Source organism: Saccopteryx leptura, chromosome 3 (genome assembly GCF_036850995.1).
Source record: "Saccopteryx leptura isolate mSacLep1 chromosome 3, mSacLep1_pri_phased_curated, whole genome shotgun sequence".
Classification (NCBI taxonomy): Eukaryota; Metazoa; Chordata; class Mammalia; order Chiroptera; family Emballonuridae; genus Saccopteryx; species Saccopteryx leptura.
Window position 1 is genome coordinate 10,242,350 of NC_089505.1, and position 24,412 is coordinate 10,266,761.

The following is a 24,412-nucleotide window of genomic DNA, read 5'->3' on the forward strand; positions in this document are numbered from 1 at the left end:
TAGAGGAGGCCAACGAGGGGCAGGTCAGGAGCCCCAGAGAGCCCCCAACTCAGAAGAGTGGCTCCCAACCTTTTAGGTTCAAACTGGAAAACAACCCAATTACCGAATAGCCCCAATAACAGTAACCCAGCACCAATTAATACACAGCCTTGGAATATATGCTTGTTCTTTTCTCTCTTTGGGGGGGATGAGGAGCATCACTCTTATTTCCCTAAGGTTTCCCTGAGGCTAATCATCAAATTACACTTGCATACTATGGGCACATATCAGCGAGGACTGGCCACGAGGGCCAAGTGGGCAGTGGAGCTGCCCGGAGGCCACCACAGTGACTTCCCTGGTTTCTCTCCATTCTACGCCTTGAGGGACCTAGAGGAGGCAGTAAATCCCAATGGCGGGGGTCCTTGCTCCATAAATATTTTTGATGACTGATTGAGCTGTTGGAAACCTTCCCCATGGGTGTGATTCCCAGGTAGTCAGGAGGTGTCTGCACTGTGGGCTTGTAGAGTTCTGACCCGGAGGCAGCACAACCCCTGAACACATGCACAGCTTCCCACGGCATACGCCGGCTCTGAGTCCTGACTAGGAGGCTGTGTGATCATGGGCATATTACTTAACCTCTCTGAGCTTTAGTTTCCTCATCCATGAAAATGGGATACCAGAGTAGCTGCTTTGTAGGTACAGAGTGAGGTTCTGAAAGTCAACACAGGTAAAGCACTTAGAGCAGAGCCTAACCCTGCTTAATAAACGCCAGCTCCTGCCAGTGTTAATGTCGCTGCTGTCTAACCATCAGCACACTCCCACTGCTTCAGGTCACACTGACCTAACTCCCTCTGCACTACTACCTCAGCATTTACATTCTACACAACTCAGCGCTCAACACTCATTTCCCCAGGTTTTCTAACTGCTTCCTACTTCGTGAACTGGCTCTCTTACTGGGCTAGCCACGGCTCCCTGCTCGCCACCGGCACGACATCATTCAATAATTAATGAGGCCACACGCATCACTTTCTCTACTTGACCTTTGGGGGGTTTTCCCTTGAATTTGGAACAAATTCAGTGGAAGAACCAAGAAGGTGTCAAGCGTAACTCAACAAGGCATGTTTCCCTGAGGCATGTCTCCCTGACACCAAGGTGAGCGCTGACCTGGCAGTCACCTAGGCAGTGTGATCAAATCCACCAGCCGTGGCCAGGTCTCCCCCGGGTGAGCCTGTGCCCACACAGTTGAGGTGTGTGTACCCAAATCCAGTACAGAGCCCATCGCTTCCTGAACCTTACCTTGGGGAAATGGGCCCACACAGGGCAACACAGCAATTTGTAAAGATATTTCCGTAGCTGTAGGGGTTGTAATTTTCTTTACCTCTTTTATTTGACCAAGACCCTTTAATCTGAAAGAGAAAGATAGTCAGTTACATAGTATCCTTCACTCCAATGCCACAGTTTGAGCCCACCAGAACACGAAAGGTCCCTACGGATACAAATGATCGCTCCTCGATACAAATGATCTCTAGTCCTTTCTTCAATGGGAGAAACAAGGAAAGCTGTCATTGATCCCAAACTTGGAACTATCCCCAGTCAGCAGCCCCAATGAAGGATAAAGTCACATTCTCTGGGGCCATCTCTTAATTCTACTACATAATATCAAAAGGCCAGCTCAGATTAGCCTCTGGAGACTTCCATACTCATAGTTAGTGTGCTAAAACAGTGCTGACATGAATGGCAATGGGAAGGGGTAACGTGGCTCCCCTAACTGCCAATCAGTAGCCCATCTGAATTCGGCCTCATGGTGTTGCCAAAGTAATTTGGCAGACTTTAATATCCATAGTTAACAAATATAAATCCCTGTATTTAATATTCTCTTAACTCTCCTATCTCATCGGCACTGGTCTTAAGCCTTTAAGGCGACCGGAGTGATTCGGAGATGTGCACTGATATGGATTCTGTCAGAGTCTAAATATTTAGAGCAAAGAGAATCAGGCCTGTGAAAAAAACGTTTTCCAACATTACATGTCTTGTCTTCCTGCCACCTCTCCGTCCACATGGCCGATAACCCAGCACAGAAGTGACACTTTCGGTCTGGGCGAGCTCCAAAAATGACACGGAGACATTAAACTAGGGAAGGCAAGCTCTGCTTTCACTCCGAGATGCCAGCCCGCCCTGGCCCCTCTGCAGGGGCCGCGTGACAACCTGCTCACGAAACTACTGAAAAGGAATAATATAGAATCTGTGTCACTCGGCTGATTTTCGTATCTATTTAACTGACGTGGTCAGAAAGCAAGACAATGTAGAGACTTGCAGCAGAAGGCTCGGAGCACGGCAGATGGAAATGGTTTCTGGGCACAGTGTTTGCTCCAAAGGGCTCAGATCTGGAGTCGGGTGCACGAAGACCTTGGCTCCTAACCTCTCCTGTCCCTCTGCCCCTCGGCTGCTGCACCCAGGAGGACACACACAGCCAGCCCCACTCCGCCCGGAACTTACGTCCTCGTTCGTCGTCTGGTTGGAGCTGATCAGGTACGTGTGGAACCCCGAGAGTCCAACGATGGACCAGACGGAGAAGAAGCACACCACGGCCTCCAGCACGGTGACCTGGAGTCAAGGTCCCAAACGGGGAGGATGGGAAGAGCTTCCGGAGTGCCCACGGGGCTGTGATGACAGGCACTCACGTAGGGCCCTCGTGTCTGTCTAGCCCTGCATGGGTGTCGTCCCTAACCCAGGGACAGCCGCAGGGCAGGCGGTATGCCATTCCCCTGCCACCTGCACAGCAATGCGCTCAGCAAATGACGGTGGGCCTCCTGAACGTGGCCTGTGTGCTTCTCCATGGGTTCCTCTGACTGACCTCCCCACCTGGCCTTCTTCACCTTTTCCTTGTGACTCACTGGACAGCCACTGACTGTGGCCGGGACACCAGAACTCACGCCGGCTGGAGCTGGCAGTGGCCCCGGCCTTCGATGAAAGGACTCAATGTGGAATATCACTCCAGTCACAGACTGATGTTTGCTTCTGAGCTCAGGGCAGTACCCACAGGTCCCTCCCCCCCTGACGCTGAGGCTGTGAGGGAATTGTCGCGGGGCTAACCACAGGTGGCCGCAGCCCGGCGGGGTCTACCTCCATGGCTCCCTCTCCCTGGGCAGCCCTTCCACACACCGGTGGCTGCCTGCTCCCACTTGGGGATGGGCTTCTGACCAGTGGGGGCATTTCTCAGAGTGCCATCTGGGTGAGGGTCATTTTCACTTAGGGGACCCTTTCCCGGGCCCTCTGCCAACCCTGATACAGAAGGTACGAGACCGGGATGCTCGCCAGACACTGAGTGGCAGAGGCAGTCCCACAAGATGTGTCCTGACCAAGGAGACAAAGGCTGTGGCATTTCTCAATACAAGAGATAAATCAACCAGAAGTGTAGCAACTTGGAGAGACTGGAGAATTTTCGTCCCACAAATGTTTATAAAGATTCTATTTACAAGATACAGATGTTTCTCAGTAAAAATATTCTCTACAGGCCTGGGAGTTTAAATGTCCACCATGCCCCCACCCCACCCCTGGGATAACAAATTCTAGGCCAGAGAAAATAAATCCTCATGATTTCCTAATACTCCCAAGGATGGAAGCCACAGATCATACTGTAATATACCACCATTGATTTCCCCCCCAGGATTGGCTATACTTCATCTTATAGACCAGAGAAATGAATACATTATCCAGGGCATGATTTGCCATGCCATAATTAATGAATGCCACTGTCTGGGCACGTGAGGCTGCATACAAAACAGGAGAAAGGTAGAGGCTCCTGCCCGTTAACTGACTGTCAACATCGGGATAAATCACTGGGTTTGCTCTTGGAAAGGCAGGAGACGCTTTACTCTTCCAAGGTCTGAACGTCTAGGCCAGTGGTAGTCAACCGGGTCCCTACCGCCCCCTAGTGGTAGTCAACCGGGTCCCTCCCGCCCACTAGTGGGCGTTCCAGCTTTCGTGGTGGGCGGTAGCGGAGCAACCAATGTATAAATAAAAAGATAGATTTAACTATAGTAAGTTGTTTTATAAAGATTTATTCTGCCAAACTTAGTGAAAATCCAACATAAAGTACTTGGTAAGTAATTATTATTATATGCTTTAACTTGCTGTAACTGCTTTATAAATTTTATAGAGTAAAGTTACTTCCCTACTTTATAAATCACCATGACTGCAGAACCGGTGGGCAGTTAGAAAATGTTACTACTAACAGAGATACAGAAGTGGGCAGTAGGTATAAAAAGGTTGACTGCCCCTGGTCTAGAAGCTGCAGGCTCACAGAAAAGCACCGCTCTAAAATGAAGAGACCTCTCGGGGGGAGAAGAGTACTCCATGGCCCACTGGCTGAGAAGGACGCTGTCAGTTCTGGCTGGCTGACACACGACGCTCCCAGCAGGCCCTGCCATCCTCACGGAGGAAGGAGGAGGAGGAGAGGAGGTAGTTTCAGGAAAGCGGACCAACATGGATGGGCTGGGAGGATCGCGGGGGAAACAGAGAGATGCAGAGAAGCAGACCCCGACCCAGGGCTGCCACCGGTCTGGGCAGCCCCGTCCATCTCCCCTGGGGCTACCCAGGTGGGCAATGGTTGCAGTGGGAGGCCTGGTGAGCACATGGGGACACACGGATTGTCACAGGTGGTCTCACTGTCCGCTGCCAGGACAGGTCAGGACTCAACAGACGCCCTGTCTCCTAACCTCATCCCCCACCTACGAGGGGACAGCCTGAGGAGGCAGCCCACGAGGGAGGCATACCCCATCTCGGTCTGAAAGCAGAGGTGGCGTCCAGGGGCTGTGAGGTGGCACAGGGGGGGCAGATACGGTCAGGAAGACCGGGTGTACAGGGAGAGGACTCCGTCAAGAAAGCTGAATGGGCTGGGAGAGAGGACAAGAGCTAGAAAGTTCAAAGAGGAGGTGACACATGACACCAAGCAGGAAACGGTCAAGGGTAGAGAAGAGAGAATAAAAAACGGAAGCCAAGATTTGTTTACTGAACAACGCATGAGGAGTCAAATTTCATTCTCAGAAATACTATGTTCCCCCAAAGTTTACAATCCAGGTACTAAGACGGTGATGTCCAAATATATGTAATAGTCACATGTGTAAACCGTACAAAAACTGGCATCGAAGTGGAGGTGAAGGGCGGCATTTAAAGTGGCTTCTGCCCATATTCCGGCCCTCTGCAATGCCACTTACAATCCCTACCCCACAAGGAGGCATTGTTTTGCCAGTGGATGTGGAATTTTAAAGGTTTAGAGCAACAACAAAGAAAAAAAAAAAAAGCAGCTCTCTATATTAATATCTCATGTACTTTAGAAACATTTTATAAATAGAAGAATGTCGTTTCCCCGTTAGCTCACTGCTGTGTCAAAATAACACGAATTCAAGGTAGGACGCATGCTGTGCCCACTCTGGCTTCTCCTCCACACAGCTGACGCCTCTCCTGCAGCGCGTCTACAGGAATAATTATCACCGTTCATAACAATGGCTGGCAACACGGGCAGTGAGTCAGGTGCCGTTCCACAGCCTTCACAGGGACTGACTTAACCCTCAGACCCACCGGTGAGAGGCAGCACTCCCACTCAACGGACAGGGAAACTGAGGCAGAAAGCAGGTAAGTCATTTGCTTAAGAAATAGCAGAGCGAGGATTTGAACCCCTGGGGCATGGTTTTTGCCTGTAAGACAAGACAAACCGTGGGCTGGCTCCTCTCTTAATACTCGCTGAGGGACAGGTGGCTCTAGGCTCACGGTCCCCCACCCCACCGCCTCTGCTGGGGTCGATCCTCGTCAGGGATTCCTGAGAGTATGGCGGCTGACAAGTCCATCCCCTCCAAATTCACTCTCCGATGGTAGGACAAGTGTCTGAACAGTACATCGCCTCCCTGACCCAACAGCTAGATGCTGGGAATGTCTATGCCAGTACAGAACAATATACATCTCTCTTAGATGTATAGAAACTGGTTTCCTGACATTTAAAAAAAAAGAGAAATGAGAGAAAACGTGCCAACTCCATGAGGAGCCAATTTAATAAGCACTTGGATGTTTACTGCATCAGAGATGAGTTCCAAATTGCAGCTGTTACCACTGCCAGCCTGTGTGAGCTTCCTCCCAACTCCCAGCAAGACAATGAGTCCCCCTCTGTGGCTGTCAATTCCCTGTGGCCCCTGGCCCACGATGCAGCACCCCCAGGCACTCATTAGCTGATTATGAAATTGACAAAATCCTGAAAAATGTGACGGGCAGACATCCCTCCATTGGGTCTCCATGCAGTCCCAGAAATGCTTGCTCTGAGCCTTCCTGTGACCAGCCCTGTCCTCGGGACGGGTGAGGGTAGGCAAGGATGAGCCCCGGCCCAAGGTGGACAGGGTCCGTTCACCCCTGAGAGGGTGAGCGAGGGCGGACAGCCCGGCAGGGACGTGGAAATCGTGCTGAGCAGAATGTGAGGATCCTTCAGTATCTGAAGAATCATGAAAGGGACACATCATGGAACCAAAGCTTTTTAACCTTGTTGGGTTCCCATTTTTTCCTCAAAAAAAAAAAAAAAAAAAAAAAAAAAGGCCTGACCTGTGGTGGTGCAGTGGGATAAAGTGTCGACCTGGAAGTGCTGAGGTTGCCAGTTCGAAACCCTGGGCTTGCCTGATCAAGGCACATATGGGAGTTGATGCTTCCAGCTCCTCCCCCCTTCTCTCTCTCTCTCTCTCCCTTTCCTCTCTAAAATGAATAAAAAAATTTTTTTTTTAAATGCACACAAACATATTTTTGGAGGCTTAAACACTCCTGACGCTGTTGCATGGATGCACACTGGCCCCAAGGTAAGACGTCCTGATTTGTTCCAACCCTTTCATTTCAGACGGGAAGGTGAGGCCTACAGCCGTCACGCCACCCGCAAGAGCTCACGCAGCAGCTCACGGCGAAACAGAATGAGAACTCGGGTTCCAGGCTCCTGGGGCAGCAAGAACCCTTCCCAAGGTCCCCAGCTATGCCGGTGTCACACGCCGGGCCATAACTCCGGGGCCTCAGACCTCATGGCAGCAGGACTGACACTGCCCGTGACGTCAAACCGGGTTCAGCATTCCCATGGCCTCAGAGCCACCCCTGGGTGAAGAACTGGTCTCTGTTAATGTCTCTGCCTATCTCCTCACATTCTAGGGGTCAGGCTCATGGCCTGATTTGTTTGCAGAGTGACAGATCCAGACGACAGTGTATCTTCCGTCTGTGTGTTTCCATGTGGGTTCTCCTACCGACCTCAATGCCCCGGCTCCCAGAGTGGCCAGGGAATGCTGAGCACTGGGCCTGAGGCCCTGGGTGCCAGTGTGGAGGGACACTGCTCCGTGGGCACCAGGCACGTGCCCCTGCCTGAGTCCTCATGCATCCTATGCTGCGTCAGGTGTCTGTCTTGGGTTCTGATATTTAAACACAAGAAATGGATACTATTAGGTATCATTCCCCCCCCCCCCCCTAAAAATTGCAGTAGAATAGGCAACGCTCACTTACAGGAAGGCCTTTGATGGAAGGGCAGACATTTGCCCTTGTCTAGAGTCAGTGTCTACATCAGTACTAAAGCTTTTAGATATTAAGGCTCAGGGACTTGTCAGCATATCACCCTCATCAATTAGATGACTCCATGATCCTTGGACAGAGACAGGGAGAAACAGCTCGTGCCCGCCACCTGAGTGCCCGCCGTTGTCTGGAATGCGGGCTGCTGACTCCATGCTGATGGACATGGCAGACACTTTGGAAACGGCAGGTCACTGAGCCCCTTCAGATGAGACCATCTGACCACCACCTTTCAGCCTCTCAACCCCTTTTCTCCTATGTGCTTTTAAGCCAGGCAGGAAAGGTCTGTAGTCCCAAATCAGTCTATGAATTCACTATCGTTCTAATCAAAATTCCAACTCGAATTTAAAAAGTGAAATGAGACAAACTGATGCTAAAATTCATCAGGTGGCCCTGGCCGGCTGGCTCAGTGGTAGAGCGTTGGCCTGGCGGGTGAATATGCAGGGTTCAATATCCAGCCAGGGCACACAGGAGAAGTGACTATCTGCTTCTCCACCCCTCCCCCTCTCATCTCTCTCTCTCTCTCTCTCTCTCTCTCTCTCTCTCTCTTCCCCTCCTATAGCCATGGCCCTGGGCACTGAGGATGGCTCCATGGCCTCGCCTCAGGCACTAAAATAGCTTGGTTGCCGAGCAAGGGAGCAACGTCCCAGATGGGCAGAGCATCGCCCCCTGGTGGGCAGGCCAGGTGGATCCTGGTCAGGCGCATAGGGGAGTCTGTCTCTCTGTCTCTCCACTTCTCACTTAAGGAAAAAAAAATTCATCAGGAAGACAACATGTAGAAGAAAAGTAATAAAATTTGAAAAATAAAAAAGCACCATGGAGTTGGGGGCGAGAGAAGACCTTCCTAGTAAACAAAACAAGGTGAGAACAGCACCAGAGCAGAACCCAGAAAACTCATGGACACAGGGGACAGAGAAGACTTTTCAAAGCAGTGGTGGAAGAAGACGGTGCTGGTTCTCAAGGGGTGGCCTGTAGGCCCTGAGGGTCCCCCAGATTCTTCCAGGCACCCTCTAGGTCAAACCATTTTCCCATCAACCCCACACACTACTTCCCAATGCCGCCATGCTGCCATTCACTGGCTTCTCCTGGAGGCCACAGGATGCAAGATGTCCTCACTCATGCTAACAGAATGAGCACTTGAGCACTCTTGGGTTTTAAATTTTTGTTTTAATTTTGAATGCAATATATAGAAATAGGTATAATCTATATAATTGAAGCTCTTTGGGGTCCTCAATCATTTTTAAGCGTGTAAAGGAGCTCTGAGACTAAACTATTTCAGAGCTGCTGGATGGGAACAGTGAGCTGTATCGAGCCCTTTCACCAAACATTGGAGACAAATAAAGGTAACATTGTAGCTCATACCGCTTAAATGAAATTATACTGCAGATAAATTACCACGCCAAGCTTAAGGAACAAAATAGAAAAGTGTTAGAGGAAAATAAATGAGTTATTCGTATAATTTTGAGATGAGGATTTAAGGCACAAATCCCAAGAGCCATGTAGTATAAGATTTATAGATTGATTGCATTCACAAATTAAACATTTCTGGATAAAAAAGGAAAGTTAATAGGTAAATGACAGACTGGGAGAAAAATGCTGACGTAGGATATTTAAAAGGTCATTACTGAGAATGTATAAAGAATATGTTAACATAAAAATAAGAACAGGCCCTGGCCGGTTGGCTCAGTGGTAGAGCGTCGGCCTGGTGTGCAGGAGTCCCGGGTTCGATTCCCGGCCAGGGCACACAGGAGAAGCGCCCATCTGCTTCTCCACCCCTCCCCCTCTCCTTCCTCTTGTCTCTCTCTTCCCCTCCCGCAGCCAAGGCTCCATTGGAGCAAAGATGACCCGGGCGCTGAGGATGGCTCTGTGGCCTCTGCTTCAGGCGCTAGAATGGCTCTGATTGCGGCATAGCGACGCCCCAAGATGGGCAGAGCATCGCCCCCTGGTGGGCGTGCCGGGTGGATCCTGGTCAGGCGCATGTGGGAGTCCGTCTGACTGCCTCCCTGTTTCCAGCTTCGGAAAAATACAAAAAAAAAAAAAAAAAAAAAAAGAACAAATAGCCCAGTTAAAAAATGGACAAAAGATATGTTATCACATTGGGATAAGGAAAAAAAAAAGGTCAACAAACATGAAAATATGTACAAGCCAATTATTATCCAGAAAATGGAAATTAAAGCAATGAATTTTTCTCAGTCCATCAAACTGGTAAAAACCACAGCACTGGTAACACGCAGTGTGGGCTAAGATGTAAGGAGACGGGAGGATGAACAGGTAAGATCTCTTTAAGGGATAGTTTGGCATGTCAATCAACATTTAAAATAGGCTTAACTTTCAACTCAGTGATTCCACTGCTAGCTGTCAGTCCTAGAGAAATACCAACCCTTCTGTACAAAGAAATGCATCCAAGAAAATCCACTGCCCCATTTTTTTCAGCAGCGAAAGAATGAAATCTAGATCTGTATATGGAATTCTACAAAGCAGTTGAAAAAAGATGAGGCTGATGTACATGTTGACACGGAAACATTTAAAGATCAAATTGTAGAACAGTGGCGTATGGCTCCCTTAGGCGCAAGCCGTCCCCCCACTGCGTGTCGGTGCGCATGTCTGCCGCACACACACACGCCCTCAGTCTCAGGAGAGCATCTGGGAGGACCCACGACAGCTGACAGAGGTTCCTACAGCATGATGGGGGAGAGACAAGAGCAACGCCTCCTTTCCTCTACTGCTTTTCTATTTGAAGTTTTTTATGGTGAGCATATGTTCTTGCATTACTGGGGTGATTCTAAAAACCAAAAAACCCCGCCCCCATGTTGTGACCTTGTGAGACGTAATCTGATGTTCATAGTTCAAGGAACTCCCTCCATCCGACTGGGGAGGGGCGGTGGGAAGAAGTCCCAGTTCCCCGGAGGGAGAGAGGGGCTGGCGACTACTTGGGAGAATCAGACTCTAATTCTGGCCACGCCGTGCAGCATAAACTGGACTGTCTCACCCTCAATGCACGTCCAGCTGTAAGAACTCCGGACACCTGTCCGACCTGTTTTCTGGGGTCCTTCTGAGGATCAACAGGTATCCTATTGGACAGGCCCTGAAAGCTGAGTCAGGGTAGCAGTTAGGAATTAAGAAACTGCCTTCGTTAATTTTCTACCATGCTGAAGGTGTCCTTCCTTTCTGTGGGCACTCAGCCAGCCCCAAGCCTTCTACCAAACCCCATTAAAACAGAATGATGCCCGTGTGGCCGCCCGTGTCTGAGATGATGGGCCTCACAATGGCTGGGGCCTGGCTCAGGCCGTTGGCCCTGCCCGGGGCCTCTCCACTCCACTCCCTGTTAGAACCCACCCCTCTTTCCAGGCCCCACGCAAAGGCTGGGCTGACACCGTCCCTGGAGGATGTGCGTCTTCCTTCTGGACCCCACTCCCCACGCCTCAAGTGCATTCTCTGACTTTTTTATGACACTTAAGACTTATTCTGCTTTCAAGAAATCAGTCATAGCCGATCTTGGCATCAAGATTTGCTCGCTAAGAATGAATCACCCTGCTCCCATCACTGCTCTGCCCTCTGACAGAACGCGCTTCGAAGGCCACAGGCGGGGCTGAGGGTGTAGACCGGGAAGGGACCTGCTGAGTGCCAGAGAGAGAGAGAGAGAGAGAGAGAGAGAGCCAGGCATGCTGCCCACGGCCACTGCTGCTGGTTCCGCCTCTCCCCCCCTCCCCCCTCCCGGTACTGGCTCTCTTCCCCTCCCCCCTCCCGGTACCGGCTCTCCTCTTCCCCCCTCCCCCCTCCCGGTACCGGCTCTCCTCTCCTCCCCTCCCCCCTCCCGGTACCGGCTCTCCTCTCCTCCTCCCGAACTTCCCGCACTCTGGAACTGGACTCCATCCAGTCTGGGCCTCCTTATTGAATGAGCTGGTTGATTCCTTTCCCTCCAAGTCCTGCTGGTCTCATGTGGGTCTGATGAAGAACTTTTCATCGATCAATGTTTCCATCCTCTTGTCAGTATTTCCGATCAACTGTCTTGTTCGGTTGCTGATTCGCCATTTTTGTTTATAATCTCACTTCCCAAAGATATTGTTTTTACTTGGACCTTTTGTAGAGTAGATCCAAAGTGAGTAACCTTTGCCTGTGTCCTCATTTCTCATGAAAGTACTTTTATATCATGGCCAGGGGATCAGATGGAAGGCCACTGAAACATTTCATGTGTAAGTTATGTTCTTGCCCGAAAATACTCTGCAGAGGACATCTGCAAAAGTTACACTGAACTCCAGCCCTGTGCTCAGGGCACTCGGCCAGGGACCTTCTTCGTATTTTGAGAGCCCAGTACTTTACAGATTCTTCTGCACACAGGCTGCAGGTCTGGGTGAGCTGTGGGCAGCACTGCCCTGAATCAGAGGACAGCGGGGGTTTTTGTTTTTGTTTTAGGTGAGAGGAGGTGAGATAGTGAGGCAGACTCCCACAGGTACCCCAACCAGGATCTACCCAGCAAGGCCATCTGAGGCTGATGCTTAAATACCAGGCTATTTTTAGCACCTGAGGTTCATGCATTCTAACCTTTCCTCAGTGCCCAGGGCCACACTCAAACCAATCGAGTCTCTGGCTACAGGAGGGAGGACAGTTTTTATGAGGCTGGGTTTATCAGAGTCCTTTCTGTTGGCCGAGGCAGTTGCCCTGGGTTACTGTGGCTTCAGAGTTAGGTCACCTTTTTCCAGGCAGGAGCCCAGCAGGACAGAGGGTCAGGAGGTGCCACAAAGCCAAGTGGGGACCAAATCTGTGAAATGTCACAGATCAGTATCACCCATCATAAATCAACCACCTTAGGAGAGACTCCCAAACTCTCAGGCCTCAGCAGTGGAAGGGAGCTTAGAGCCATCGAGTTTAACATGTATCTGACACTGGGGTCTCCTGCCACACTGACATCATGGTCCGTCCTCCTTCGAGCACCCTCACCCCACTGTGGTCTTGCTCTTTCCCCAGGCGATCCCATTTCTGAGTGTCCCCGTGGTTCACACACCTTTTCTCAGGGATCTGAGGGCTGCCCTTCAGAGGGTTCTGCCAGCCATGCCCACATCACCTCCAAAGCCACACAGACGTCCAGATGGGACGCAGGGGCCAGACACACTGACCAGCTGTCCCGAGGGGACCCAGCCCCACTCATCACATATACATGATCACCCATGACCAGAACTTCACATATTTTTCAAACACACATCACAACCCAGTAGAAGCGAAAGTGTACTTCTTCTTCTGCAATCCAAACGTATGCTGCACCAACCTAACATTTCTTAGCAGATTCACTCCATAGAAGGAGGTCCTCTTCTCCAAGGCACGAACTTACAACGGAAAGCACCCGTCAGAACAGGGGCCCTCTGGCAGTCACACCACTGACTGGGGGGTGTGGTGTGTCAGTGGCATACACAGACCATTTGTGTGCTTTTTAATTAAAAACTCAGCACCCTACTTTTGAGCACGGGCATGTCTGACGCTCCTGAAATTCTCCTCTACTTCCAGAAAGAACAGAGAAGACCAGGGCTGGGAGCGCTGCCCGGACTGCTCGGCTCCCCTGCCCGCTGTGCCCCCGGGGGATGGGTGGCTCTGTGTCACATTCCGCTGGGTCTCATTCCTGCTGCTCGTCTTTCTCTGGGGGAGACACGGGCTGCGTTTATCAGAGTCCTTTCTGCTGGCTGAGGCAGTTGCCCTGGGTTACTGTGGCTTCAGAGTTAGGTCACCTTTTTCCAGGCAGGAGCCCAGCAGGACAGAGGGTCAGGAGATGTCACAAAGCCAAGTGGGGACCAAATCAGTAGGAGCAAAGATATCAGGGTAATAATCCCTGTAAACTGTGATGGGCTGGCTAGGTCAACAAGGGGTTCATGGGGTCTTCTATGCACATTTTCAACCTGAACTCAGGGAAGGAAACATCTATCTATCTATCCATCTATCTTCTTATATATGTCTCTGTGTGTGCATATACACACACACATACACACACACACACTCTCTCTCTCTTTTACCCATCACTTCCTGTCTCTCCTAGATTAATTAATAGAAAGGGCAGAAGGGGTGCAGCAGCTGCTGTGGAGCGGACAGACTATCAGTGATCTTCACGAGGCCGAGGGGCCAACAGAACAATGCCCCCCCCCAAGACGCCTAACCCCTGACACCTGACAATACATTACCTACATGTCCAAAGGGTTTGTGGATCGAAGGTCATGGACCTTGAGATGGGGAGATCACCCAGAATTAGCAGGGTGGGACCCATCTGTAACAAGCAGAGAGGCTCCCACTGAAGCAGGAGACGGCGGAAGAAGAGGAGGGAGAAGTTCAGAGTGGGAGAGGTACGAGTCCAGGCTGGCGACGCCTTGATTCCAGCCTCGTGGACCGGGAGCAGAAACCAGCCGAGCCCATTGGACTTCCACCTGCAGAACAAACACACGTTTGTGTGATAACAAACGTGTGTTGCTTTCAGCCTCTGGATATGTGGCTATTTGTTACAGCAGCAACAGGAAGCCGATAAGGCCAGCACGTGGCCTGGAGGTGCAGATGTCCTGCAGCCGAGCCGAGTCTGGAGGCGCGTAAGGGGCCTGCCTGTCATGCACTCAGAGCAGATCGTGGCCACAAGCTCCTGAACGTGGCGGCCACAGTTAGGGAGCAGCCTCAGAGGGAGACACCAGGCTGCTGGGGGCGAGCCAGCAGCTAGATATGACAACACTGGAGAGAGACCGTGGCTCAGATTTTTACGAGTTTTCAAAAACTGGGCCACAGGGGAAATCTTTACCTCCACCTGAGAATGGGCTGGAGAGAAAGCAAACAATTTGGAGAGAAAGAAAACTAAAATTTGCTCTGGACCAAATTATGTTTCTCGCCTCGCTTTTCCACGTGACTAGTTCCTCCAGCAAAGTCCGCACGCCGCCATGATGACATTGCCACTCATTCTGTCAGCGACATCTGTCTCTTCCCCCGACGGGGAACACAATTGACTATAGATTGCAAGCACAGCACACGTGAGAACGAGCAGACGTGTGAGCTCTAATGGAGGTTCGGGCGGAGCCTGCCCCCCACACCCTCTGCCACAGAACGAAGCTTCCTCGGACCCCGCCTCCCACGCCTGTAAGCAAGGCGCTGGCGTTGGGCGTTCTCACACACATTCCACATGGCTCACTTTGTCAGCACTGTCGCGTACAGCAGGGGTCCCCAAACTTTTTACACAGGGGGCCAGTTCACTATCCCTCAGACCGTGGGAGGGCCGGACTATAAAAAAAACTATGAACAAATCCCTATGCACACTGCAAATATCTTATTTTAAAGTAAAAAATCAAAACGGGAACAAATACAATATTTAAAATAAAGAACAAGTAAATTTAAATCAACAAACTGACCAGTATTTCAATGGGAACTATGGGTTTGCTTTTGGCTAATGAGATGGTCAATGTGCTCCTCTCAATGACCACCAATGAAAGAGGTGCTTCTTCCAGAATGCGGCGGGGGCCAGATAAATGGTCTCAGGGGGCCGCATGCGGCCTGCGGGCCGTAGTTTGGGGACCCCTGGAGTACAGAGTGGTTGACTACCGCGGGTCAAAAAACGGAGACACAAGAGTGTTCCAAGGAATGACCCGAACCTCATAATTAGCTGTGATTAAAAGCTGCTACCCCTGTCTAGGACCTGTGACCGGTCTTTCCTTATGACTCACTCCAGGATCGTGAGATGACAAGATCCCTGAGTTGGGAGGTGTGTAGTGGACAACACAAACACCCGGCAGCAACAAGCCCAGCTACACACAGCTCCTCTGCTCCGCCGAGGAGGGCTGTGTCCGAAGGGGCCCACGGAGAACCCAGCGCAGTAGCTGGCAGCCCGGAGGCCCCAGGGAATGGAGCAGCTGCCGTCCTCCCGGCCTCGGGCCAGCCTTTCCCACGGGGAGAGGACACCAGTCCGTCCACTGAAATGTGTGCACGTGATATGTGCATCTCAGTAGAGCTCTCCACTCTTTAAGAATCCTCAGCCACAATATGACGAGTCCTGGGAATAATGAGGAGTCCGAGTCCAGTCCACCTGGTTACAAGAAGAAGAGAGAGACCTGGATCCCAGATGGAGCCGTCCGTGGGCCCAGCTGACTGACGCCATGCCAACCAGTGTGAGACCGAGGGGGGTGGGGAGGGAGTGGCAGCCCACACAAGTAGTTTTCTTTCCAGAAGTTCAAATTACTATGGTGCATGCCAGTGTATACTATTTGAGAGAATGGGATTAACCCAAACGACTTGAGATCGACCATCGTTAGTTAGTCCATTCAGGGCTGTCAGAATGTGTTCTGTTTCTGGAGAACAATTCGGTTCTCCGTACTGCCCAGAGGAATGCCAAACTGGCTCCCAGACAGAATCCACACAGAGACTCCCGGGATTCCCAGCTGGTGGCTGCCTACCAAGAAAGGGACCCACACAGGGGCATCCGTAAATATTCTAATATTCTGTAGGGACCGCTTGCTGATCACAATGAAGGCAGTTGTGGCTTGCAGCCTTACTTCTCCCTAAACCAACCCAGTTTAACGCAAATCAATGTGGGTTTGGAGGGGGGGCAAGAATTCACACTTGGTTTTCCAGCTAAAGAGCACGTCAACTGAAACAAGGCTGGACGAGTCACTGCCAAGTTCGAGCAGTCAGACGCTACTCCTCATGCAAGTGAATGCTACGGAGTCCTCTGGATGCTTTACAGCAGTGGTCCCCAACCCCGGGCTGCGGACCGGTACTGGTCCGTAGGCCATTTGGTACCGGTCCGCAGAGAAAGAATAACGTACATTATTTCCGTTTTATTTATATTTAAGTCTGAACGATGTTTTATTTTTAAAAAATGACCAGATTCCCTCTGTTACACCCGTCTAAGACTCACTCTTGACGCTTGTCTCGGTCACGTGATACATGTATCCGTCCCACCCTAAAGGCCGGTCCGTGAAAACATTTTCTGACATTAAACCGGTCCGTGGCCCAAAAAAGGTTGGGGACCACTGCTTTACAGGACAAGAGAGACTATTATTTCGGAGAAGACAAGCCAAGGCGCAAGATGAGGAGGTCACTGAGCAGAGGGTCAGCTCAATACTTAACACGCAGGCCTCGCCAACAACACCGCCGCCAGGACGGAAAGGATATCTCGCGGGGCTGTCCTTCAGCGCGTTCAGGAATCCTGCTTGCTGTGAGCCTGTGGGAACAAAACCAGAAGTCAGCCAGCGTCCCAACATTCGCCTCCGCGGAAACGGCCCTCCTGCTGCATGCTCTCTCAGCAACATAAAAACCACAGGTGTCTCAAGAGCAAGGAGAGGGTGCATTCTGCCCGTGCCACGGCCCCCAGTGCCGCGGTCCGAGATTGGGATTCCACCAGCTATTCAACCAGAAAACGGCAGATTCAGAGCCAAACCCAACATCTGCAGGGCGTTTTCTCAATAAAAGCAGATGGATGTCTGCTCATACTTTCTCCTAAATTATAGTTCTGATTACTCCTTTGTTTTCTTCATTTTAATAGGAAAACAGAATACTGTATGTGATTTCCCCCCGCCTCTTTTGAAAGACTTGTTTGCCCCGAGTTTGTTAACTCCTGACCCCTGGGTGTCCCAGAAACAAGGCGACGTATAAAAGACGTCTTTCTCTGCACCCAGAGTAAACAAGCTCATAAAGCCGAAGTTTATTGCTAACTCTTTGTGGGTCTAACACATTTTAATGTGAACCGGCTGTGCCAGAACCCATTTCGTTAAGGGCTCGAGCAAAGATGCATCTGACAAGAAGCAGCTTTTTATTTTATGTATTGGCATTATGGATTTTATGAATAAAAGCCCACAGAAGGAACTGTACGTGTTCCCAATCTTGGGGTGGTGATGTCGGGTCCCTGCTGGCCTGCATGAAGTCCCGTGTTTGGGGCTGTGGTCCGGCCCCAGGCAGCGATGAGATGAACAGGGAGGACTGACAGGCTAGAATGGGTGCCAGGGCATTCCTGCGGCGTTCCGGGCTGGGGTGGCCGCAGCGTGGGCGTTAAGAGGCAGGCTCCCAGGCCCCTCTGTGCAACTGGGAACCCCGTCCGGCTACGGGAGGGCTCACATCTCCCTCCAGTCCCCGTTCCCTCTGCGCCCTGTGCCCACCGGCACCCCATGCGGGTGTGCTAGGATGCCAACCGCGGGAGAACTAACAGGAGAAGCTCAGGGCTGTCTCCTCCGACCCTGCCAGGCCGGAGGACACCACCAGCAGGTGCACTGCTGCAGGTCCTCCCGCAAACACAACCCTGAGGCTAGACGGGACCAGAAAAAATTCTTTCTCTTCCCTCTGGGACTCATTGTTCTAGCTTTCCCAAACTCTCCTTCCTCTGCGAGGAGTCACAGATGTCACCTCGTCAGGAATCTGTGACGGCAGGTTTCATCGTCCCCCTCTCCCCTCCCGGTCACGTCCCCTCTCAGAGCCCATTACCTGGCAGGGGGAACTCAGGTGAACTCAGCTGCAACCTGAGGGGAACCCTGGGGGCCACATAAAAAACTCGGCCCCTTCCTGAGAACCTCTCAGGTCCAGCCACGAAGGGGGTGAGGCGTGGGGAGGGAGTTGTTGGGGTACAGAACAAGAGGGGAGGAAAATCCTTATTTGCTTTTGTCCAAAATGTTCGAGTAACTTGCAGGCAGATATATCCTGAATGTTTTTCTGTGTGGAAGGTCGGGTTAACAATATATAAGCATTCAACGCAGCACACTTCGGTTTTCCAGAGCCCAGGTGTGACACTTTAGAGGAAATGGAAGTGAAATGTACATCACAGCCCTGCTGTGGGGTCAGGCGTTGCTTCACTGCACATGTGTGTGTACATGTGTGCGTGTGTATGCAGGTGTGTGTACATGTGTGCGTGTGTATGCATGTGTGTGTACGTGTGTGTACATGTGTGTATGCGTGTGTGTGTGCATGCACACGTGTGTTTTCCCAGAGTTTATGTGTGGTGTGCGGTGGGAGCAAATGGAAACAGGCCCTTGCTATTCAGAATGGAGGGGCTAGGCCGTATAACCATGATGTGCTAATATAATATATACAGGAAAGCATGTCGGAGTTACTAAAGATGATATGAAAATGTAGCGTGTAAACACTATTTTGTAGTGTCACGGATAACATGCCGCCACATCAGCGCTTATTTCTCCCACAGCCATGTGCACGATTGTGTCTTCTCTCTGGTTCTTTTGTCTATCAACGCACAGAAAGGACCCTGGTGACTGAAAATGGAGAGGAGCGGGTGCCCCTGCCAGGGCAGGGTGGCACTGCCCCCAGGCCGTGTGGGAAAGGTCTCCGAGGAGTGTCACCTGCTCCCGGAATCCCGTCAGGTCACGGCTCTCAGGCATCGATTACAAATTTGTGTCACATTCTGACAAAAGGATTTCAGTAAGATTTAAAAATGCCTATAGCAAATTTCAGATACTCCATTTCACATCCAAAAATTGACCAATACATAAAAAAGCTAATGTGAGACTTTCCTCACCACTCACTTCCCTGGGGCCCTACAGACCCCACGGGGAGAAGGCGAGGAAGACACTCTAACTTCGGCTCAGCGCACCCCTTTGTGGTTGTGGCGCTGTCGCTTAGAAAGAAAGGGAGGCATGTCCTCAGAGACTCTCTGGAACACTCCAGAGAGAGGCTCTGCCCTTGCCAAAGGGGGGCTGTACTTCAGGAATGTGGACAAGAGGCTCCGCCGGGTCTTTAATGTTGCTAATGGCACTGTAATGGAGTTTAGAGGCTGAAATTTATCGCTCAGAACCAACTTCCTTCTCAGCGCTGCCCACTGTAGGAAAGTGAATGGCCAGAGACAAAAGAAATTCAAAGTGATGACCTTCACCACGGGGAATGGAAAATGCCATTTGCTTAGGCAAATATATATTAAGGTCATTTATATCCAAATCTCATTTTTAATCAAGTTGCTCCCTTTATATGCCAGGGGGTAGCTTACTAAGGCTCTGGGGGAGACGTGAAGATCTTACCAAAGGTGCACCTCTAACACGCAGCTGTGTGTGTAAGGAAACCCAGTCTCTATCCTGAGACACCCTTTTCCAGGGAGGGGACTGTTCTGCTTAAGTTGTTATCACGTTAAAAAAAAATAAAAGGAAAAAGAAAACAGCTCTGCTGCTCTGTGGGGACCACTGCAGCACCTCATCCTTTGTGCAAAATGTGGGACGGTCCGTCTGGGGGTCCCCTTAGCAGAAGGGGAAGTAAGAAAGGTCGCCGAGGGACAGGCGTATCAGGAAAAGGTCTTGTGAGTGGAGAGAGCCTGTCCCAGGTGTGACCCTGGCAGCTGCCCTCGGGTGGATTGGGGGTGAGGGACGGAAGGGAGAGAGGGGGGATGGATGGAGGAAGGCAGAAACAAAAAGGGGGACAGGCCGGAAGTGAGGAGGAGTGACAGGGAGAAGGGGGAAGAGAAGAAAGAGAAAGCCCGAAATGATCAAAATATATAAATCAAAACCAATAAACCAGAAAACCAAAGTCAGGCACACGGTTACGTACGTAATCTGATTCCGCCAGCATACTTACGAAGAATGACGTGGGTGATAACGAATGCAAATATAAAGACTGTCAGAAAAGACAGAGATAAAATAAACATATAAAAAAATCTGTAGTTTCTTTTCCCCACACAGTTGCCTACCCAGGGACAGTGGTGATCAAACCGTTCTGAAATGAGAAGCAGAAAAGAAAAAAAAAAAAAAACAAAACACAGAAAAGGAAATCAATTAATAAAATGTCATTCTATACGAGGGAGCCCCCACTCCACCACCCAATGCCCTGATGATATAACAGAATGATAATCATAACGTATTTAGAAATTAACCGCTCAGAGCAAGGCTTAACATTAAGACACTTTACGAACATAATTATTCTTTCACCAGAACTTAACCATTTAAAAAAATTTTTTTAAAGAATATGCATTATTCTCATTACAATTAGAAAAATAAAGATTTCACCCTTTTGTAAAAAAAAAACCCCAAAACAAAAAAATCCCTCTTTGGTTCACAGAACAGTCTTCCCATAAGATGGTACCAACACCTCTGGCTTAAGTGCTGTGCTGGGCGGTGCTGGTCTCCGCCTTTCATAGGTACACACGTATAGTATTAAGAAACCATCCCAACACTCTATGGAAAGTGACCACAGAGAGAGGTCCCAAGGGGCCTGGGGCAGGACAGAGGGACAACCCCTGGTTTCCCACCCCAATTACTCCTGTTTCCTAAGAAATGTCTCCACGCCTTCAACAGCCGCAGGAGCACTGGTGTTATTCTTTTAAGTGAACCACGCTCTTTGAGTGCAATGCAACACACCAGATATCTCAGCCCACAATCCTCAGCTCCCTTACCTGTAAAACAAGGATATTCTATGGGGTTCTTGAGTGGTTAAATAATGTCTGGGAAAGCTTATTTTTAAAAAAACCGTATGTGATGCTTTAGAGTTTATCAAGAGAAGTCACATTACATTAGCGCATTGGTCTTGACACGTTCCTATGAGGAAGACGGTCATGCTGCTCTATTTTACAGATGAGCTTAGAGGGAAGGGAGACTGCTACATGGGCCACACAGTTCAGAAGCAGTGAAACTGGACCATGAGTTCCAGTCTTTCTCTGGGCTGGTCTCATCTTTCCCGTGGGTGGGCTGCCAATCGCCAGGACTTTGTAAATGATAGAGCACTGGCTTTGCCCATTCTCACACTGCTGCCCCAGGTGCTCTAAGCACAAACCCACGCCTTCTCACTTTGGGAATTTCAATGCATTTGTGATTTGTTCTCTCCTTTCAAAGTAACAGCTAGGTGCTTCTACTTTTTTTTTTTCTGAAGCTGTAAACCAGGAGGCAGACAGATTCCTGCATGCGCCCGACCAGGATCCACCTGGCATGCCCACCAGGGGGCGATGTCCTGCCCATCTGGGGTGTTGCTCCGTTGCAACTAGAGCCATTCTAACACCTGAGGCAGAGGCCACAGAGCCATCCTCAGCGCCTGGGCCAACTTTGCTCCAATGGAGCCTCGGCTGCGGGAGGGGAAGAGAGAGACAGAGAGGAAGGAGAGGGGGAGGGATGGAGAAGCAGATGGGCGCTTCTCCTGTGTGCCCTGGCCAGGAATCGAACCCGGGACTTCCGCATGTCAGGCCGATGCTCTACCATTGAGCCTACTGGCCAGGACCTAGGTGCTTCTCCTTTGCAGTAGCAGCTGATGTTCTATTGGGAAGAACTGCGAGAGTGCCGTTCTAACACACCTACTCAGCTCAGACTGCCCGTGTGTATGGGGGGGGGCATGCTAGCATACAACTCAAGCTTTCCATGTGGGCTCCAAGCTTAGGTTCTGATCGAGGTTCACAGCTTATCTATCCACATGTGCTTTAAGAACATACAGAGAGGGCTAGATGAGGCGTGACTACGTAAATAAAACATCATAAGATTACACGAGGCGGTCAACTTCATTACTTTCCAGTCACCTATCATAAATCACTCGTCTCGTATTTGATGTCAAGTGCGAGCTCACTTCTTACAAAGGGCAGGAGGACCCCTGGAGGCAATGGTGGGCAGAGGAACTGGAAGGTCGCTTTTTCTAAGTGACATTAACAAGCGGCAGCCAGGGAGCGCAGAGGACCCGAGAGAAACCTCAGAGCTCACTGTGCGGGTGACGAGCACGGAGGACAGCAGTTCCGACGGGTGTACCCACGTGCAACTGGAAGGACAGCAGTTCCGACGGGTGTACCCACGTACCCCTGCGCACACGTCCCCTCCCCCGTCCGCGACCCACACGGGCTGCGCCACGGCGAGGTCTACACAGAGAAGTGCGAAACGGAGAAAAACATCTGAATCCGCCTGATTTTTCTGAGGCTGCCCCTGGAGAGACCTCTTTTCTCCTTTATACAGGCGTGTGGGCAGTGGGGGTGAGCAGTGGAGGCTGGGGCCCGGGACCCGGAGGACGGGCCCTCCAGGCTCCAGCGAGTGGGGGGCAGCCTCTTCCCTAAAACCGCCGGCTGCCGGGAGGACAGCAGGGCCTGGGGGGCGTGATCGGCACTGCGGAGCCCCGTCCCAGGGGGCGTGATCGGCACTGCGGGCCCCACCCCAGGGGGCGTGATCGGCACTGCGGAGCCCCGCCCCAGGGGGCGTGATCGGCACCGTGGGCCCCGCCCCAGGGGCGTGATCGGCACTGCGGAGCCCCGCCCCAGGGGGCGTGATCGGCACCGTGGGCCCCGCCCCAGGGGGCGTGATCGGCACTGCGGAGCCCCGCCCCAGGGGGCGTGATCGGCACTGCGGGCCCCACCCCAGGGGGCGTGACTGGCACTGTGGGCCCCGCCCCAGGGGGCGTGATCGGCACTGCGGAGCCCCGCCCCAGAGGGTGTGATCGGCACTGCGGAGCCCCGCCCCAGGGGGCGTGATCGGCACTGCGGAGCCCCGTCCCAGGGGGTGTGATCGGCACCGCGGGCCCCGCCCCAGGGGGCGTGATCGGCACTGCGGAGCCCCGTCCCAGGCTCCCTGTGAACGTTCTGCGAATCCTTTCTGCCGGGCAGGCAGTCCTGTTTTTAACTTAGAAAGTCCACTATTAGCTAAGATACCAATACGGAGCTTTCCTGAGGAAGCACAGCAGCCCGCGAAGAGAAAGCAACAGGTGATGCGTGTGAGACACTGTCACGGGGTCTAGGGGCCTCGGGGGCACTAGCAGTGACTCCATGTCTCGGGTGTGGGTGTGACCACCAGGCGCTGGCAGTCTGAGCTGAGAGCAGTTTCCACTTGGACACCCGCCTTATTAAAACCTTTCCTGTGGCTGATGAAAATCCCACTAACTGTAGGCTCACTGAGCAATCCTCACGTTCTCCTTTGTGTTTGGACTGTGTGTTGAATACGTGGTGGTGGTGGACGAGCCTAGCCTCAGCGGCTCCGTGGGCTTCTCCAAGGAACACGGAAACCTCCCTTCCTCTCTCCTTCCTTCCTGCTCGACCGGCACCCGACCCCCTTCCTCCTCAGCGGCCCTTTCGGCCTGACTTCTGGTAGTGGCCGCACCCTGGGCTCAGGCTGGCCTCTTCTCATCCCCACGGACACTCTCCCTCACTGGGCGACCTCTCAACCCCAAGGTCAAGGGCCAACTCTATGCCGACGGTGCCGAAATAGCCAGACGCCGTCTTCAGCAACAGCCTCGCGCTGCACGACCTGGCGTCTCAGCCTTGACAGCAGAGAGAACCTCCTGTTATCCCTCCCTGAATGCTACACTTCCCTTCTGTTCAACCCACAATCCCAGGCACCGTTCCTGACCCCGTTCTTCCCTCACCCTCATGCCCGATCCACCAGCAAGTCCCGCCAGTCACCCACCTCGTTATCTAAAATCATCTCGGTTACTTCCTTGCTTTTATCTGCCAACTTGTTCTAAGCCTTTCATAAATATATCTGTCAAAAGACTGGATAAGCCCTGGCCGGTTGGCTCAGTGGTAGAGCGTTGGCCTGGCGTGCAGAAGTCCCGGGTTCAATTCCCGGCCAGGGCACACAGGAGAAGCGCCCATCTGCTTCTCCACCCCTCCCCCTCTCCTTCCTCTCTGTCTCTCTCTTCCCCTCCCGCAGTGAGGCTCCATTGGAGCAAAGATGGCCCGGGCGCTGGGGATGGCTCCTTGGCCTCTGCCCCAGGCGCTAGAGTGGCTCTGGTTGCAACAGAGCAACACCCCGGAGGGGCAGAGCGTCGCCCCCTGGTGGGCAGAGCGTCGCCCCCTGGTGGGCGTGCCGGGTGGATCCCAGTCGGGCGCATTCGGGAGTCTGTCTGACTGTCTCTCCCCGTTTCCAGCTTCGGAAAAATACAAAAAAAAAAAAAAGGACTGGATAAACCATCTTTCTACCAGAAAGACATCCATGCGAGCAAACACGCTGTCCAACGTCACAAAGTT

The 24,412-nt window shown here is 51.7% G+C and overlaps 1 protein-coding gene across 2 annotated transcripts in view; it reads right to left on the reverse strand.

The window, feature by feature from the left end:
• Positions 1 to 24,412, reverse strand: part of ZDHHC14 (zinc finger DHHC-type palmitoyltransferase 14) — a 252,365-nt gene that overhangs the window by 23,324 nt on the left and 204,629 nt on the right. For both annotated transcript variants that reach the window (XM_066372942.1, XM_066372943.1), the window contains exons 4-7: positions 20,068 to 20,205; positions 16,681 to 16,729; positions 2,476 to 2,578; positions 1,276 to 1,385 (exon numbers count right to left, since the gene is read on the reverse strand). In XM_066372942.1, coding sequence (XP_066229039.1) covers positions 1,276 to 1,385; positions 2,476 to 2,578; positions 16,681 to 16,729; positions 20,068 to 20,205 — 400 coding nt within the window. The remainder of the gene's footprint in view (positions 1 to 1,275; positions 1,386 to 2,475; positions 2,579 to 16,680; positions 16,730 to 20,067; positions 20,206 to 24,412) is intronic.